Here is a 15,871-nt window from a genome sequence, read left to right on the forward strand (position 1 = left end):
ATGAATGTTTCCATGGATTTTTTTCTTTTTATTTATTTATTTTTCAAATTTATATACCGCCCAACCCCCGAAGCAATTAGTGGCATCCAGTTTTGGTAATATATTGTGCTTCCTAGCTGACAGAATCTTGGGTGAACCCTGTTTCTCAAGTAGGGACCAAAGGTTTACAATTGCTCAATGTGATCTAACTTAGCCGCATCAGTCACAGCTGCTGCTGGAGGCGCTGCTGTGAGTGATTCTCTTTCACCAAGACACCTGCACTGTAGAATAACAACTCAGTGAACACAGCTGGATATTTTGTGTTTCAAAAGATGTGTTTCTTGCAATGCAAGTATATGTAATTAATGAAATAGCTCATTGTCATTAATATATTATAATAAGAGACTGTGGATTCTGACATGCTTGGGAGAAAAAATTGCTTTTGAGAAGACACACGTAAGATCATTAGGCAACGAGATGAAAAAAGTACTTAATTCTGTTTAACGCATTCTTGCATCCCCCTGAGATGTTGGGATATATTAGGGGCAACTTCTGCACATAACTCTTGTATGAGAAGTGGGCTAAATGCTGTGTACAGCATAACCCACCTCATATCAGTGAGAGATGGCTAAGTTCTGAAGTCCTTCAGAGCCTCCCTCCTCCTTGACCTTTTCAATGTATCACTACCAATCCCTAGTACAGTGGTGGCAAACCTTTGGCACTCCAGCATGGCCAATGGGCCATTCTGGCAGGGGCTGATGGGAATTGTAGTCCATAACATCTGGAGTGCCAAAGGTTCACCACCACGGCCCTAGTACTACAAACTGAGTGAAATACCTTTTCCTTTTTTTACCAAAATAAGCCATCAAAAAGAAGGGTAGTAGATTTCCTCCACAGTTACAAATGGTTGTCTTACTCTGGAGAATTAATTGTTCACAGTTTTCAGGGTGTGTCAGTTTCTGTTGTTTTATCTAGATTAGGGAATGTTGGTTAATTTCCTAAGGCATTACTAGAATGGGGACAATAGCTGTGGTCCTGTGAACCACCCATTACATTCTCAATTGGTCTAAGATCTTCCCTGCTTTCCCCTCTAGGAGCCCTTTATAACCCTGGGAAAGGTCATTGCTGAAGTCAAGGGATGGCTGTTTGCGGATAGCTGCATTGGTTGGGTAGCTGTATTGGGAAGAAGGAAAGGAACAAGGTCACATATTCTGCCTCTTGTGTAAAGGAACAGAGGAAAAAGGAAGTGTAGAGGAAGTGCTGCCTAGCCTCTTTACCAACGTGGATCAGGATTTTGGTGAACACACAAAATCACAGATGCTAAAACATTGAATAAAATATTTTTAGGGTTTATTGAGTATAGCACCTGCTCAATAAACAAAATAACAGAAAAACTGTCAAAGATTGAAATAATGACATAAAACATTGCTAGCATAGCTTCAAAACAAAAAGCAACCAAAGCAAGAGAGATGAAAAGTATTGCTGATAAGAACTGGCTGGCAGAGAATAACAGCTTCAAAATGCTTAAGATAGCAGGCTGAAAAAGAAAAAGTTATGCTCAGAAGCGTAGAGAGAGTAATAAGAATGAGAGTAGTAGAAGTACTTCTTTGAATGTTGAAGGGCAATTATACAGAACTGCTGGTCAGGTGGCATAAACAGACCAATCACACTCTAACCATAATTAACAAAGCAGTTTGGTGCAAAGTCATTATTGCTATCAGGTGCAACACATTCGAACAGGGGTCGCTCAACAAACCAACCGCCGCAATAGAAAATAATCCACAGCTGGGGTGTGACCTTTAGCTAAAACAGCTACAAACAAGTTGGGAGAAAATTAAAGTAAAAAAGACCATTTCTCCACAGGAAGGATCAGTTTTTGCTCCCTTCCCTATCGCGACTGACCATCGCAAAGGGCTGTTGGTACGCACAGGATGGCAGAAAATGCTAGTCCGTGCTTGATGTCTCAAAATGATGTAATTATTCACCTTCAGCAGAGGAATGATAATATTAACTAGTTTTAATTCCCTGTTGCAGCTCCTTTGGAATTTCAGCTTTAGTTGTGTGATCATTGTTTTCCCATTGTAAATTGCTGGTTCCTCATACTTTCAAATACCAGAAACATCTGCGTGTTCTCAAAAAAATCTTTTTTCTTCTATTCTTTTGGTAGCTCCTAATAATACTTGCGATGAAAATACTTTCACTTGTCACAATAAAGTCTGCATTTCCAAGCAGTTTGTATGTGATCATGATGATGATTGTGGAGATGGGTCAGATGAATCATTGGAATGTGGCAAGTATTTCTTAAATACATAATTATTAATTAAGAGGTTAGGCAGATCTTAAAGAAAGTGATACAAAAACGCACTTATTTGAATATCTCTTTTCATTCTACACATTTTACTAATGAATAAAACATTACATAATGAAAATACAATGCTTTTTAATGTATTGTCGAAGGCTTTCACGGCCGGAATCACTTGGGTGCAGTGTGGTTTCCGGGCTGTATGGCCGTGTTCTAGCAGCATTCTCTCCTGACGTTTCGCCTGCATCTGTGGCTGGCATCTTCAGAGGATCATATCATAGATCATATCCTCTGAAGATGCCAGCCACAGATGCAGGCGAAACGTCAGGAGAGAATGCTGCTAGAACACGGCCATACAGCCTGGAAACCACACAGCACCAAATGCTTTTTAACTCGGAAATTAATATGAATTCTTTTCCAACTTACAGTACAACTCTTCCCAGAGTTACTACCATCTAAATCAATGTGTTCTTACTTAATTATATTTAATCTATATTAGCTTAATAAATATTTGTCACGGAAACATAAAAGGTCCCTGAAAGGAAATGATGATTGATATTGATCTTGGTGGCTTTTTCCTTTTTAAAAAGGCATTTGATATAAGATAATAATATTTTAAATGCAGTGTTTCCTGTTAAATCCACTTATCTGTATTTGTTTTTCTTGTTCATTTCAGTTTGTTTCTCCTTGTCAGCAGAAGACCACAGAGCATTTGAATTTCAAAGTTGTGAGATTCCTACATACTTGAAGAGTCTTATACTCTCAGAATTTTCAGTTATTATTTCTTGTTTACTTGCATGTTGATTTGCAAATTGTTGATTTTATTAATAATTCTAGGCTGGGAGAAATCTCCCAGTTATTCAATGGAGTTTAACACTTGTTTTAAAAGACTCCTTTGATTACAACTTTTTAGAAAGGCAGATTGAGTAGACCTTCTTGCTAAGCCAGTAGCTTAAGTCATCAGTATCAATCTGATTGTTGTTATGAAGGCACGAAGAGAACACCAAGTCTTTTGGTTCTTCATTCATCCTTGAATCCAGCTTCCCACTTCATATTCTGGACCCAAGAGCATCATGTCCTTTGTGTGACATGCCTTTTCACAGACAACTTTCTATATAAACTAAATGGGCAAATTCTCTCTCTTTTTTTTGAAAATTCTATGCATAGAAATATGTTACAGATGATTCTAGATGCCAGCTTTAATATGGAGATAGACTTGTTTACATAGAAAACATAGTTTAATCGCTGGGAAAATTGCTATAATCCACATTGGTGATACCAATTTGGTATAAATACAGTTCTCATTACAGGCAGCAGCTATGTATAGCAGTGACCCAGAAGTTTACAAATTAACTTTTTCTTAACTCATGATCATGGGGGAAAGCCTTTAAAAAGCCAAGAGATTAAAATTCCTGAGATTAAAAGCTGTTCATAAATAGTTTGTAGGGATCAAGTGCAAGTTCTTTTACTTTTCAAATGAGAAGCCCTTTCCACATACGCACGGAAACGCACCTCCGCCGGTGTGAAGTATGCCAGTGGAGGGTCAGGGACTGTTTGCACGCTAGCGTGCGCGCAGCCCTGACTGCCCCTGCAGCCGGAGAGGCGGCTCTGCATGGAGCCTCCTCTCGGTGGTTCCCCTCCACTCACCTTCTTGTGCAGTGTCCCTCTGGAGGACTGCAGGGACCCGCCCACACTGCAGAGGTCGCAGGGCAGCGTGGGTGGGTCTCTGCAGCCCTCCAGAGGGACGCTGCGCAAGACGGTGAGTGGAGCCAATGGGGAAAATAGCGGCTTCCCGGCAGTGCGGTTTGCACCGTGCCGCGGGGAACACGCTGTTTTTCTAAAGTTTTCAGGGGCGGCTTCATGTCGTCCTGGGGAAAGCCGGGGCAGCGCTGCTGTGAAGCAGCAACGCATCCTTGCAAACGGTCTCCCGGGGACAGCGTTTTTGCTGTCCCTGGGACGCTGTATTTGGCCCGTGCGGAAAGGGCCAGAGTCCAAACTCACCTGCTTAACAGTGTAATCCTGAACAGAGTGACTGCATTCTGGGCTTGGACTGGATTAACTCTGTTCTAAATTGCACTGTACATCTGCTGTTAGCCTATAATCCAAGGTGTATCTAGAGAAAAAGTAGTTCAGTGCAAAATCTGAGTCATCCCCGTATGGTCAGCTGCCCTCCCCCACGATGACCAAACAATATTTTTTTTGCACCAGATCATCTCAAAGTCACCATCAGTGGTGCGACTCAGCGATTCCCAGTCCGTTCCATCCGATCCGCTGTGATCCCCAATTGTTGGTCAATCAGCTTCGGCGAATGTGATACAACCTGGGTTAGAGTGCCTAACCAATTATCTGGCCATGTACTATTTTACAGTTTGGAAGTTAGTAGTCATGAGCTTACTAATGCCCATGTTATGCCCTCCATTCCTACTGTGTGGTGTCCCCCGGCTCTTCCTCTATTAAAGATACTATTGTTTGACATAACATTTGAATAAATACCCAATTTACTACCATTCCCTACTATGTCAGTTATGTCTCAAAATTTAGTCCTCTCAAAAAACATGAATATATTCTTTTTCTACACATGTCGTGTTTCTCATTCAAGACCTAAAACAATCACACAATGTAGTATTTATTTTTGTTTGCCACAAAATCATAGTTTCTATTTTCAGTATACATTTTTCCAGTTTGCCATATGAATATAATCATGATTCTAATTTGAAAAAGAACAAACTATACTTTTTGACAAATGCACCAAAAACCAGTATTTTGTACTACCTGCTGTGAAATTGCATCTTCTTAAAAATGGATTAGATGAATTTCCATTCCCTCTAAAAAAAGGGATATTCCAAAAACAAACTCCTAAGTGTGTCAAAACTTCCACACATTGTGCGTCTTAGATGAGATGCCCACCATCACATGGTACCTAAATAAGACACGTATTTAAGGATTATAATGATATAGCTGCATATGAAAGATAGTTCAGATAAAGAGACAGTTTGCTAACCATTGTTTTGCTAGTTGGTTATTTTATGCATATTGTTTGTTATTTCTATTGAGTTAAATTAACTTTTTTAAAAAAATACTGTAGTTTATAATTGTTTGAGAGGAATGTCCTTGCCAAGTTTGAATAGAAAATGAATGTGTTTATCTTGGTGCTTTATTACCTTTTGCAGTATTGATGAAATGTAATAGTGTAAGTTAAGAAAATATAGAACAGAAAAAATCTCCCTATAAATTTAAAGCAATGAAATTCATCTAATAAGTGGGCTCTGTGGATTTGTTTATTATAGTATTTTATCATTTTTGGCATTCAGGTATTTTTAAAAATATGAAGTGATTTTATCCACAGAGGTCTAATAACTATTTTTGTAGTCTTGTCTTATTTGCTAACTGGAGTGCATGTAGTCTAAACTTCCTACTCATATTTTCAGAAGTGCCATTTTTATTTCAAGAGAAAAGAAAATTCCCATTAGAGAAAATCAAAAATCCTATTTGCAATCAGTATCTTGATGGTTATCAACCTCCAGGGATATATTGGGGTAATACATAAAGAGAAGAGGAACTTTTCTCCAGTGGAGATCTTGATTTATTGAAGAGCAGTCTTCAGTGCACAGATAGGGAGAATCTTTCTGCAGAAATCCACAATCTTCACAGCCAGGTTAACTTTCTTCTTGGATCCTGTTATTTGTAATTTTAAGGATTTTTAACTTCACATATCACAAATGTGCATGGTGTTTTTAAAACAAGCCTCAAGGTAGATCTCTAATGCACTGAAACTCCTAAGAGTGCGTTAGGTTAAGACGTATTGTTCATTCCCAAAGTGCTGCTTGAGAGACAGTTTATTACAGGAACATGTTAGGAAGACAAAAGTGTGGTAGCTATAGTACACTTTATAATTCTGGCAGGGTAATGTTAAACAGAGTAACAGCCTGCTAAGCCCATTGTCTTCAGTAGATATAAAGGGGTATAACTCTGTTTGCACTGTAGTCTACCAGATATTCATTTCAAATGTTTTCAAATTCTCAGGCATATGTACTAATGGTGAAGTTAAAACCTTTGATTGATACAACTCCTTTGCATAGATGCTTCAGTCACTCATGAAGTTCTGGAATTCAACAGCAGCCTATGGGAGGTCTCAAGAATCTTGCTTGGTATAGAAGAATGACACAAGGAGAAATTTAATACCTGCCAATTTCCCCTTCTTTGAGTTCTTCTATACCAGTCTAGACTGCCTCCCCTAAGACAATTTAAACTTCAAATGGCATAATTTTAAGATTGAATTATATTGTTTAATGAGTTCTTCTGATTATTAATTTTAGAGTATATAACTTTGTTTTAAGGCATCTGTAGTAATACTTTTCCAACAATAAACCAAGGATCGTGAAAGAGGTGTCTTAACACTGAAGTTCAAATGCTCTGTCTCCATCTGCTGATAGGGAAGAACTCCCCCCAAATGGTATAAAATCATTTGAAGAAAGTGAACTCAGGTATTAAATTTCTCCTTCCTTTAAAGGAGTTATCCTATGACTCCTCTATTATTTCTGTAAATGAATACTTAATCTCCCCAATTATGTTATTTATACATCTCTTTGAAAATTGTGTCTAACACTGAAGAGAGACAGTCTCTTTGCGAAAAATGCTTAAATTTTACAGGAGTACAGATTATCTATTTTCAGTGGACCATATCATAATATTTTACAAATGTACAGTTGATGGTAAAATTTAAAAGGTATAGTTAAAGTACAAGAAGTGATGGGTTGGGGACAACTTTTATAATGCAGATGATTTTGTACTAGGGGACTTGGGATCTCAGAATGAAATAATAATTCACCCATGACATTGACTGAGTGGCCTTGACTCAGATCGTTATCTCTCAGATTTACTCATTTTTGATTAGGAGGGAAAGATACATGAAATAATAATTGTAATTAACTCTACTCTGAAACTGTGAAGAATGAGAAGAAACAATGGTTCAGAAACTTCTATTGCTTCTTATAATGTATTTACGTACTACATTGAAAAAAAATCACATTTCAACTGTAGAATTCTAGGCTACCTAGACACAATTCATACAGTCCTGCAAAGTACTGTGAAAATATTATTCATCCCTTCATATATGATGCACCTAAACCAAAGCTGAGCTCCAGAAAGATTCTGGTGCCAATCTACTTTATTCAATGCTACTATGACTGGGGGAGGAATCTTTTTCAATAGCTGCAGATCATAAATTGCTGAACCGTGTGCGGTATTCTCTGACTTGTCAAAGTAGTTACAACAACCCTTAGTAACAGAATCTAGCACAGGCACTTTTATATTGATTGCTGTTAACACCATTCCCCTTGGCCATAGCAGTGTCACTGGTACAAACTTAGCAGAAGAGTGCGGGTTAGATTCTGGAGATGCAATTTGTGTCAGCTGTTGAATACCAGAAGTTTGGGCATAACATTTTTTCAGGGTTTTATTGTTGAGGCCATGCATTATAAGAGAGTAGGATTACTTTAAACAGCACATTTTAAGATACAGGGTTGGAGCTCATAGCAGACCAGGTGCTCGGGAGCAGCAGCAGCAGCAGCAAAAGGCCATTGCTTTCACATCCTGCATGTGATCTCCCAAAGGCATCTGATGGGCCACTGCGAATAGCAGAGTGCTGGACTAGATGGACTCTGGTCTGATCAAGCAGGCTCTTTTTTATGTTCTTATATTCTCATGACTACCTTCTGATAAAGAGTCATCTCCAACAGAAGGACTTTTCAGTCTGAGGAAGAGAGTTAAAGGATTTTAGCAGAAGTCTACATTATGCGCATACATTTATCAATCATAAGTCTGGCAATCATGAAGACATTGCTACTGATTTTCATATCTGTTGTGGAAGCATACTGAATTTCTGAGGTGTGATTTTTGGATCATTCTGTTCTAGGCTACCGCCCCTGTAATCCTGGAGAGTTCCGCTGTGCTGATGGAAGATGTCTTTTAAATTCCCAGTGGCAATGTGATGGAGATTTTGATTGTCCTGATCATTCTGATGAGCATCCAATTAACATAAAATGCAAAAGTGCAGGTTGAACTTTTTCAATATATTTTTAATTTTGGTTTTATGTCAGAAATAACATTTCATTTTCTTAGTATTTTATGGTCCCTTGATATTTGATAGGCTGCTGACAGAACGTGCAAAGCAAGAATGTTTGGATTATGAGAAAAGATATTAAAAGAAGAAATAGCTCTCAGCTAATCCTGATTACCAAAAATTTATTCCTATGTCTTCTCTGTGTTCCCATTTTGAGGTGTAATTTTTCTACCTCAGTTCACTGCATGAAAACTTATTGGTATGAATTCAGAAATCCTTTAGTGTAACAATTCCAAACATGACTATATCTTAAGGAAATTAAAGAGTTTTTTTTAAATTGTTGAGAATCTTTCCCTAGATGGCTCAGGCAAGCCTGATCTCATCTGGAAGCTGAGCAGGGTCACTCCTGGTTAATAGTTAAATGGGGAACTACCAAAGAAGTCAAGTTGCTATACAATGATAGGCAATGGAAAACCACCACTGCTTGTCTCTTGCCTTGAAAACGCTATTGGTCAAAATAAGTCAGCTGCAGCTTCCATTCCATGTTGTTGAGAAAGAGGTGATCAGGAGAGACTCCTGATTAACTGTGCTGTGTAAGGGCACTCAGACATAGAAAAAGGCATTCTACCCAAGGAATATGTGAGGATGTGCCTCAGTAACTCTACTGTCATCAGTTATTTTATAACATGGGCTAAATACGTAAAATAAATTATGGCCTGAATATAATTAGTAGTTCTTCTCTAACATGTACTTGTAGTCTATAGACAGTTAAGAATGCAAAATGGTGAGCAGCTGTATATCTACCGTATATACTCGCATATAAGTCGACCCGCATATAAGTCGAGGCACCTAATTTTACCACAAAAAACTGGGAAAACTTATTGACTCGCGTATAAGTCGAGGGTGGGAAATGCAGCAGCTGCTGGTAAATTTCAAAAATAAAAATAGATGCCAATAAAATTACATCAATTGAGGCATCAGTAGATTAAATGTTTTTGAATATTTATTTCAAAGAAAAACAGTAAACTGGCTCTGTAAGTGGAAAAGAGGGTCAACAAGAACAATATGGTATCAACAATAACTTTAAAAGTCCAAAAACCTTAGCTCAACCAGCAACCCAAGCTGGGAAACACAAGAGTTAAAAATCCCTCCAAAACTGGATTCCTCATCACTATCATCTGTATAGTCCAAATGTAACCCAACTTAGATTTTAAAGAGGGATATTATCAGAAATGGAAACTCTACTATTAGCTTCCATTGTAAAGCAATGGGGATGGGGCATCCCCTTTGGGGGTCAATAACTTTGGATCCCCTGACCCAAAATTCACCAAACCTGGCTGGTATCATAAAGAGACTCTCCTGATGGAGACCACCAGCCAGGTTTGGTGAAGTTTGGTTCAGAGGGTCCAAAGTTATGAACCCTCAAAAGGGTAGCCCCATCTACTAATAGCTCCCATTGAAAATGGGGAATGGGGGCACCTCCTTTGGGGGTCCATAACTTTGGACCCCCTGAACCAAACTTTACCAAACTTGGCTGGTATCATCAGGAGTGTCTTCTGAGGATACACTGAAATTTTGGTGCCACTAACATAAAAACTGCGCCCCCTGCCGGCCGGCAAAGTAAAAACACACAAAAAAATTTAATGACCCGGATATAAGTCGAGGGGAGCTTTTTCAGCATTAAAAATGTGCTGAAAAATTCGACTTATACATGAGTATATACGGTAACTAATTTTCAGGATATATTCTCTTTAAATTGAAGTTTTTAAAACCCTAGCTATGAGTGGAATTTGCAACAGCTGAACAGGCCAGGTGGGTGCTGCATAGCCCCATGTAAAAAATTCAAATTGATTTTTGGTAGACAGGGATCAGAGGGAAAATACTATATTGCTGTCCACCTTAAATCCTTGGGATATGGTGGACGTACATTTTGCTAAGAAAATGTATCTAAGGATTTGTGTCTTGTAGACTGAAGTGGATGCCACAAAGTATTGACTGTAGCTTGGATCCAGTGATGCACATGTAGAATCATGGACTTAGTGCACTTCCGCATGCAACATCTGGCACTTTCCTCCCTATATATTAAATTGTTCAGGAATTGATTTGACAAGATCTTGTGGAAGTGGCATCATAAATGGGAATATATAAGTTTGACTTGGCACAAGTGGCAACCATAGACCTCTTGTTTCTCTGCTGCTTGATAGCTCCAGTACAAGTGGAAATATTGTTCTGGATCCAATTCTATGTGTGCATTTGATATATAAAGGATTATAGAAACTAATGTTAAATAGTTATCGTCTTAGTGTGAATTGACCTCCCACATACTGAATTCCATTGCCTGCAATCTGATTGGTGCATCCTGAATGCACTGAAACCGATGTCAAATTATTCATATACACTAATGTTGTTGGATTGTGTGTATGTGTGTATCATCTGTCAACAGAGTATGAAAGGCCTGTGATCGGGCGATTTCCCACTGGCAATTAATCCTGGGATAGTCACCCGAGATACTTAGGTTTCCTCACGATCCCCCCCACTGCCAAACTGCAGAACACAGATCAGCCCTGTTTCTGGCACACACACACACCCATCACGGGATTTTTCTGGACCTGCTTGTATATGCACCTTTTTGAAAAAAACACTCCAATGGGAGCTAATAGGAGATGGGGGCTACACATTTGAGGGTCCATAACTTTGGCCACCATGAACCAAACTTCACCAAACCTGTATCTTCATGAGAGTCTCCTACTGATACCATCCAGGTTTTCAGAAAGCTTGGTGATCTAGAAAGGTTCAAAGCTATGGACTCCCCAAAGGAGGTAAAACCCTATCCCCCCCATTGTTTCCAATGGGGAGCCAATAGGAGATGAGGGCTACATTTGAGGGGTCCATAACTTTGGCCACCGGTGGAACCAAACTTCACCAAACCTAAGTGGTGGTATCATCATGAGGGTCTCCTAGAGATACTCTGAAATTTTGGTGCTGCTAGCTTAACAATTGCACCCCTGACAGCAGGCACCCCCCCCCCCTAAAAGGGGCAGGCCTAGACGTCTTCACTAGAAACATGCTGCAGTGAGGATGTTGGAACCTGGATGAAATGGTGCCGATTCTTTTGAAACTTGTTTGTATCTAGATTAAATTTTCAGTGGGAATTAGGCCACAGTTTATCTAATGTGTGCCTTATTCATGAATACAGATGCAGCTTTCAGTTTAAATGGTTCTTGATACATTTCTTGCAATACATAAGTACCCTCTTTCCTTTTGGTTTTTCTTATTTTTAGAACAGTCATGCAACAGTTCCTTTTTTATGTGCAAAAATGGCAAATGTATTCCCCAAGAAGAAGTTTGTGATACTAAGCAGGATTGTGGTGATGGATCTGATGAAAGAAACTGTCATATTAATGAATGTTTAAGTAAGAAACTCAGTGGCTGTTCTCAGGATTGCCAGGATCTTCCAGTTGGGTACAAGGTTGGTAGTCATGGTGTGTAATATTACGAAAAGAGTTTTCTAGTTTGATTTACACATACCCAGTAACTATGTCAAACTCTAATTTGACACTTCCTTTAAAAATAATAACCTAATCAAAAGGGTCTATTCTTCTCCATCTTTTTCTGTTCCATTAACTCAGAGGACATCAAACTCTGCTATGCTTTGCTTTTCATGTTAGTCCTTAAGGACACCTATCTACTCTGACAACAATACAAAAGGCATAGGAATTTAGGACCGTATAAGCTCTTGTGTATATTTTTATAGTATGAACTGTGAAACCTATATATCTCCAAAGGTATTCTGTTTCTGTATACTTTTGGTGTTTATGTGTTTTCCATGTGTCATTTTCCTCATTGTTTCAGTATTCATTCTATGGATGAACATTCAGCTAGAACTTTTTTGATTCTTTAATTTGGCAAGGGTTTAAAAGGGACAGAACTAATTTCCTTTTTATGGAATATAGTACAGTAATCTGTCCTTTGAGAAGTGATGTGGCAGTAGCCACTAACTGGGGTGGCAGGGGGTGGGTAGAAGAAGATTCCAACTGGATCAGAGCAGTGGTGAATCTGATCCAGCATCCCGTTAAACACAGCAGTAGATCAGTTGCCCTGGAGGGTCAATAAACAAGGCATGTAAGCTAAAACCTTCCTATGATGTCACCTCTTATCACTGGTATTCAGAGATTCATTGCCTTTAGTCACTAAAGCTGGTACACATTGATGGAGCTATCTTTTATGAACCTCTCTATCCCAATTTTAAAGCCACATATGCTAGTGGCCATCACTATGTCTACTGGCAGTAAATTCCTCAATATAACTGTTCATTGAATAAAGAAGCACTTCCTTTTGTCTATCCTGAATCTACTGTCCATTATCCCAAATCCTATCATTATGGCAGAGGGAGAATTTTTATTCTCTAATCACTTTCTGTACCTCATGCATAATTTTATAAACTTCTATTACATCCTATTTAAGTCATATTTTCCTAATTAAACTGGTATACGAGACTCTTTAACCTTACTTCATAGGAAAGATGATCCAACTTAATCATCTTGGTCACTGTCTTCAAATCTGGAAATCTCACATCTAATAAAAACCAAAAATTCCTTATTCCCTTTATCTGTAACATGTTATTTCACATTTCCTATCTCTGAACATACTAATGTGAGTTAAGTTTATGAGTTATCTAGAGGAGTCATCCTCCTTGCTCTATCTTGATGAAAGAAGTAACAACCTAGGAGCATACATTCCTATTATTTTAATAGTCAAATTTTCAAGGGAACTACACATTCTACCTCCATCTTGTCGTGACTGTCCCATTGTCTTCTCTTCTTTGGAAATTGGGGGTAGGGTTGTGGGCTCAGTTTCCAGGTCAGATGCTGAAGGTAATTTTATGTGTGATGGAAACTTTAAAAAAGATTCCAGAACCTCTGCTAACAGGAAAGCTAACAGGATAAGTGTCAGGCAAATAAGGGATTTTTCCCCCCAGCTGCCAGTAGTTTATTAAAAACTGTCTCCTTTGCAAAGGAAGTGATATGGTTTTGAAAACAAACAGCAGAAGTAGCTAGTAGGGTTTTTCACTTTGCAGTACAACCATGCAGAACTAAATAAGTGTTGCCACTGTGGGTAGCCAACAAAGGCTCAGCGTGGAACATCCAAGTTGCTGTGAGATTTTCTTTTTATAGTGTTCTTTCATTAGAAGTTTGGATACAATGTTACTTTGGTGTCTTGGTTTTTATAAGCTTTCTGAAGAAAACTATAGCACAGATGATCAGAGGCGCACCATGGGTAAATGGTGCCTGGAGACAAATTGTCTCCAGGATGCCCCCCAGGCTCTGCCCCCTGATGCCCCCAGGCTCCACCCCCACTGACCTTGACCCCGCCCATGTCATCATGGACATGGGCAAGGTCTAGGGTGCCCACCTCCCCTCCCCTTGCCGGCTGGGCTCCCACCCAGCAGCCTGCAGTCTCTTCTGACTGGGGAGAGGAGGAAGGGAGGGAGGGGGGCATCCAGGGGGGGTTGAGGGTGCATTGTTTTTGCGTGGCTCGACTGACACGGATAGGTTGAGGCACGCGAAAAGAACGAGGCAGCAGGACTTCCTGGTCACATGGGGGGCCAATTTTGCGCCCCCCACATGACCAGAAGAGTGGCGCCCGGGGACAAGGGGTACCCCTTATCCCTAGGTAGATACGCCACAACGGATGATTGTGGGAGAGAAATAAATAGCCTTAAATGTACTTAATGTCAATTTGGTTTTTATTTCCTAGTGTAAATGTTGGCCTGGCTTTCATATGAAGGATGATGGCAAAACATGTGTAGACATTGATGAATGCTTCTCTGGATTTCCATGCAGCCAGCAGTGCATCAATACATATGGAACCTACAAATGTTTGTGTGCAGATGGTTATGAAGTACAATCCAGTAATCAAAACAGATGCAAATCTCTCTCAGGTATCGCTGTTTAGTTTTCCAAAGAAATATTAAGACACATTATAAGCTAATTATTAAAAAATAATTAAACTGCATTGTGATCAGACCCTTCAAAAGTAATGTAATTTTAATTAACATAGTTTAGAACTTAAAGACTCAAACATAACTGCTGTAATAAAGTCATTGTGCAAAACGATTGTATCAATGGTTCAGTCCCCATTCTTCCATGAAGTTCATTGGTTGACCCTGAGCCATATATATACTGTCAATCTAAAAGATCTCACAAAATTATTGCGACAATAAAACTGAAAGAGAGGAAATATGTATGGCAGTACGAACTCCTAAGAGGAAATGTGGGATAATTTTGTGATAGGCTGGTAGCTTATTTTTTGGGAGATTCGTCTGAAGAAATGTAAGATGGGCAAACTACAAAGTTCTTAAAGGTGTTTCACACATTACTAGTGATATATTTTCCTAATGCAAGGATTGTGCTATACATATGCATTTTACTGGAGATATTCTTGAAAGGGATGAAGAGAAGGCCTGGGAATAATCCAAAACCCAAGGGACAACAATACACCAGGCAGAAGCACCTAGAGCTGTGGTGGCGAACCTTTGGCACTCCAGATATTATGAACTACAATTCCCATCAGCCCCTGCCAGCATGGCCAATTGGCCATGCTGGCAGGGGCTGATGGGAATTGTAGTCCATAACACCAAAGGTTTGCCACCACTGACCTAGAGGATCCCTCAATATAGCTACCCCAGGCAGAGGCACCTCCAATATAGCTACCCACTCCCAGAGAGGAACCTGCCCAATTGTATGGTGATCAGTGAGCCCAGAAAGAAGCTGAGTTGGCATGGGGAGCACTCTCCTGGGAAAAGGATTTGCCAGGGACCTCCCAACCTATGTCATTGACAGGTTCCTTCCCCCCTCAAGATGATGTGGACATACCCATGCCACAGGAACACCGAGCATTCCAGCATTCACACGTGAAGGAATTCTCCCAACAAGGGGAAGCATCAGCAGCACTTTCTGAGTTTCAGACTCTTGCTTCCTGTGAGAGTATTCCAGGTCATCAGTGAATCTGAATACTTGCTGTATGCCATCCCAATGCACCAACTGCAAACATTCCCAAGACACCTAGGATGATACAGGAATTGGACATCATCAGATGGTGATTCCCTCAATCATGCAGATCCCTGGGCTCCATCACCTGAAAATAGGTCCAGCAAGCTCAGATGACACTGAGACCCAATATGGGAATGTGCAGTTCAAGCATATTCTGAGCCCTAGGCCCAATGCCATTCCCACACAAGCTAGCCAAGCCAGCCTCCTGAGCAGATCCCTGAGGCAGGGCAGGTAGATGGACATGGATGTGAGCATAGGCTGTCACATGTTGCCACAGCAATACTATGGTGAAAAAAACCCTAAAAACATAATAACATTTAATAAGTGTCAAAAAAACCCACAACTATTCTAAAAACCAAATGATACAATTAGATCTTCACTTCAAAAGATTTGGGCATTTTGCATCTAGTCTTAGTGGTGAAACACGGCAGAAATTTTCCTTGGTTGAACCTGTGGAGGTGGCTAGAGAAACAAGGG

At 39.7% G+C, this 15,871-nt stretch overlaps 1 protein-coding gene across 1 annotated transcript in view; it reads left to right on the forward strand.

Moving 5' to 3' along the window:
• LRP1B (LDL receptor related protein 1B) overlaps window positions 1-15,871 on the forward strand; it is a 353,740-nt gene that overhangs the window by 221,780 nt on the left and 116,089 nt on the right. The window contains exons 47-50 of the mRNA XM_048484494.1: window positions 2,147-2,269; window positions 8,196-8,336; window positions 11,624-11,811; window positions 14,100-14,283. Coding sequence (XP_048340451.1) covers window positions 2,147-2,269; window positions 8,196-8,336; window positions 11,624-11,811; window positions 14,100-14,283 — 636 coding nt within the window. The remainder of the gene's footprint in view (window positions 1-2,146; window positions 2,270-8,195; window positions 8,337-11,623; window positions 11,812-14,099; window positions 14,284-15,871) is intronic.

The sequence above is a fragment of the Sphaerodactylus townsendi genome, linkage group LG02 (genome assembly GCF_021028975.2).
Source record: "Sphaerodactylus townsendi isolate TG3544 linkage group LG02, MPM_Stown_v2.3, whole genome shotgun sequence".
Lineage (NCBI taxonomy): Eukaryota > Metazoa > Chordata > Lepidosauria > Squamata > Sphaerodactylidae > Sphaerodactylus > Sphaerodactylus townsendi.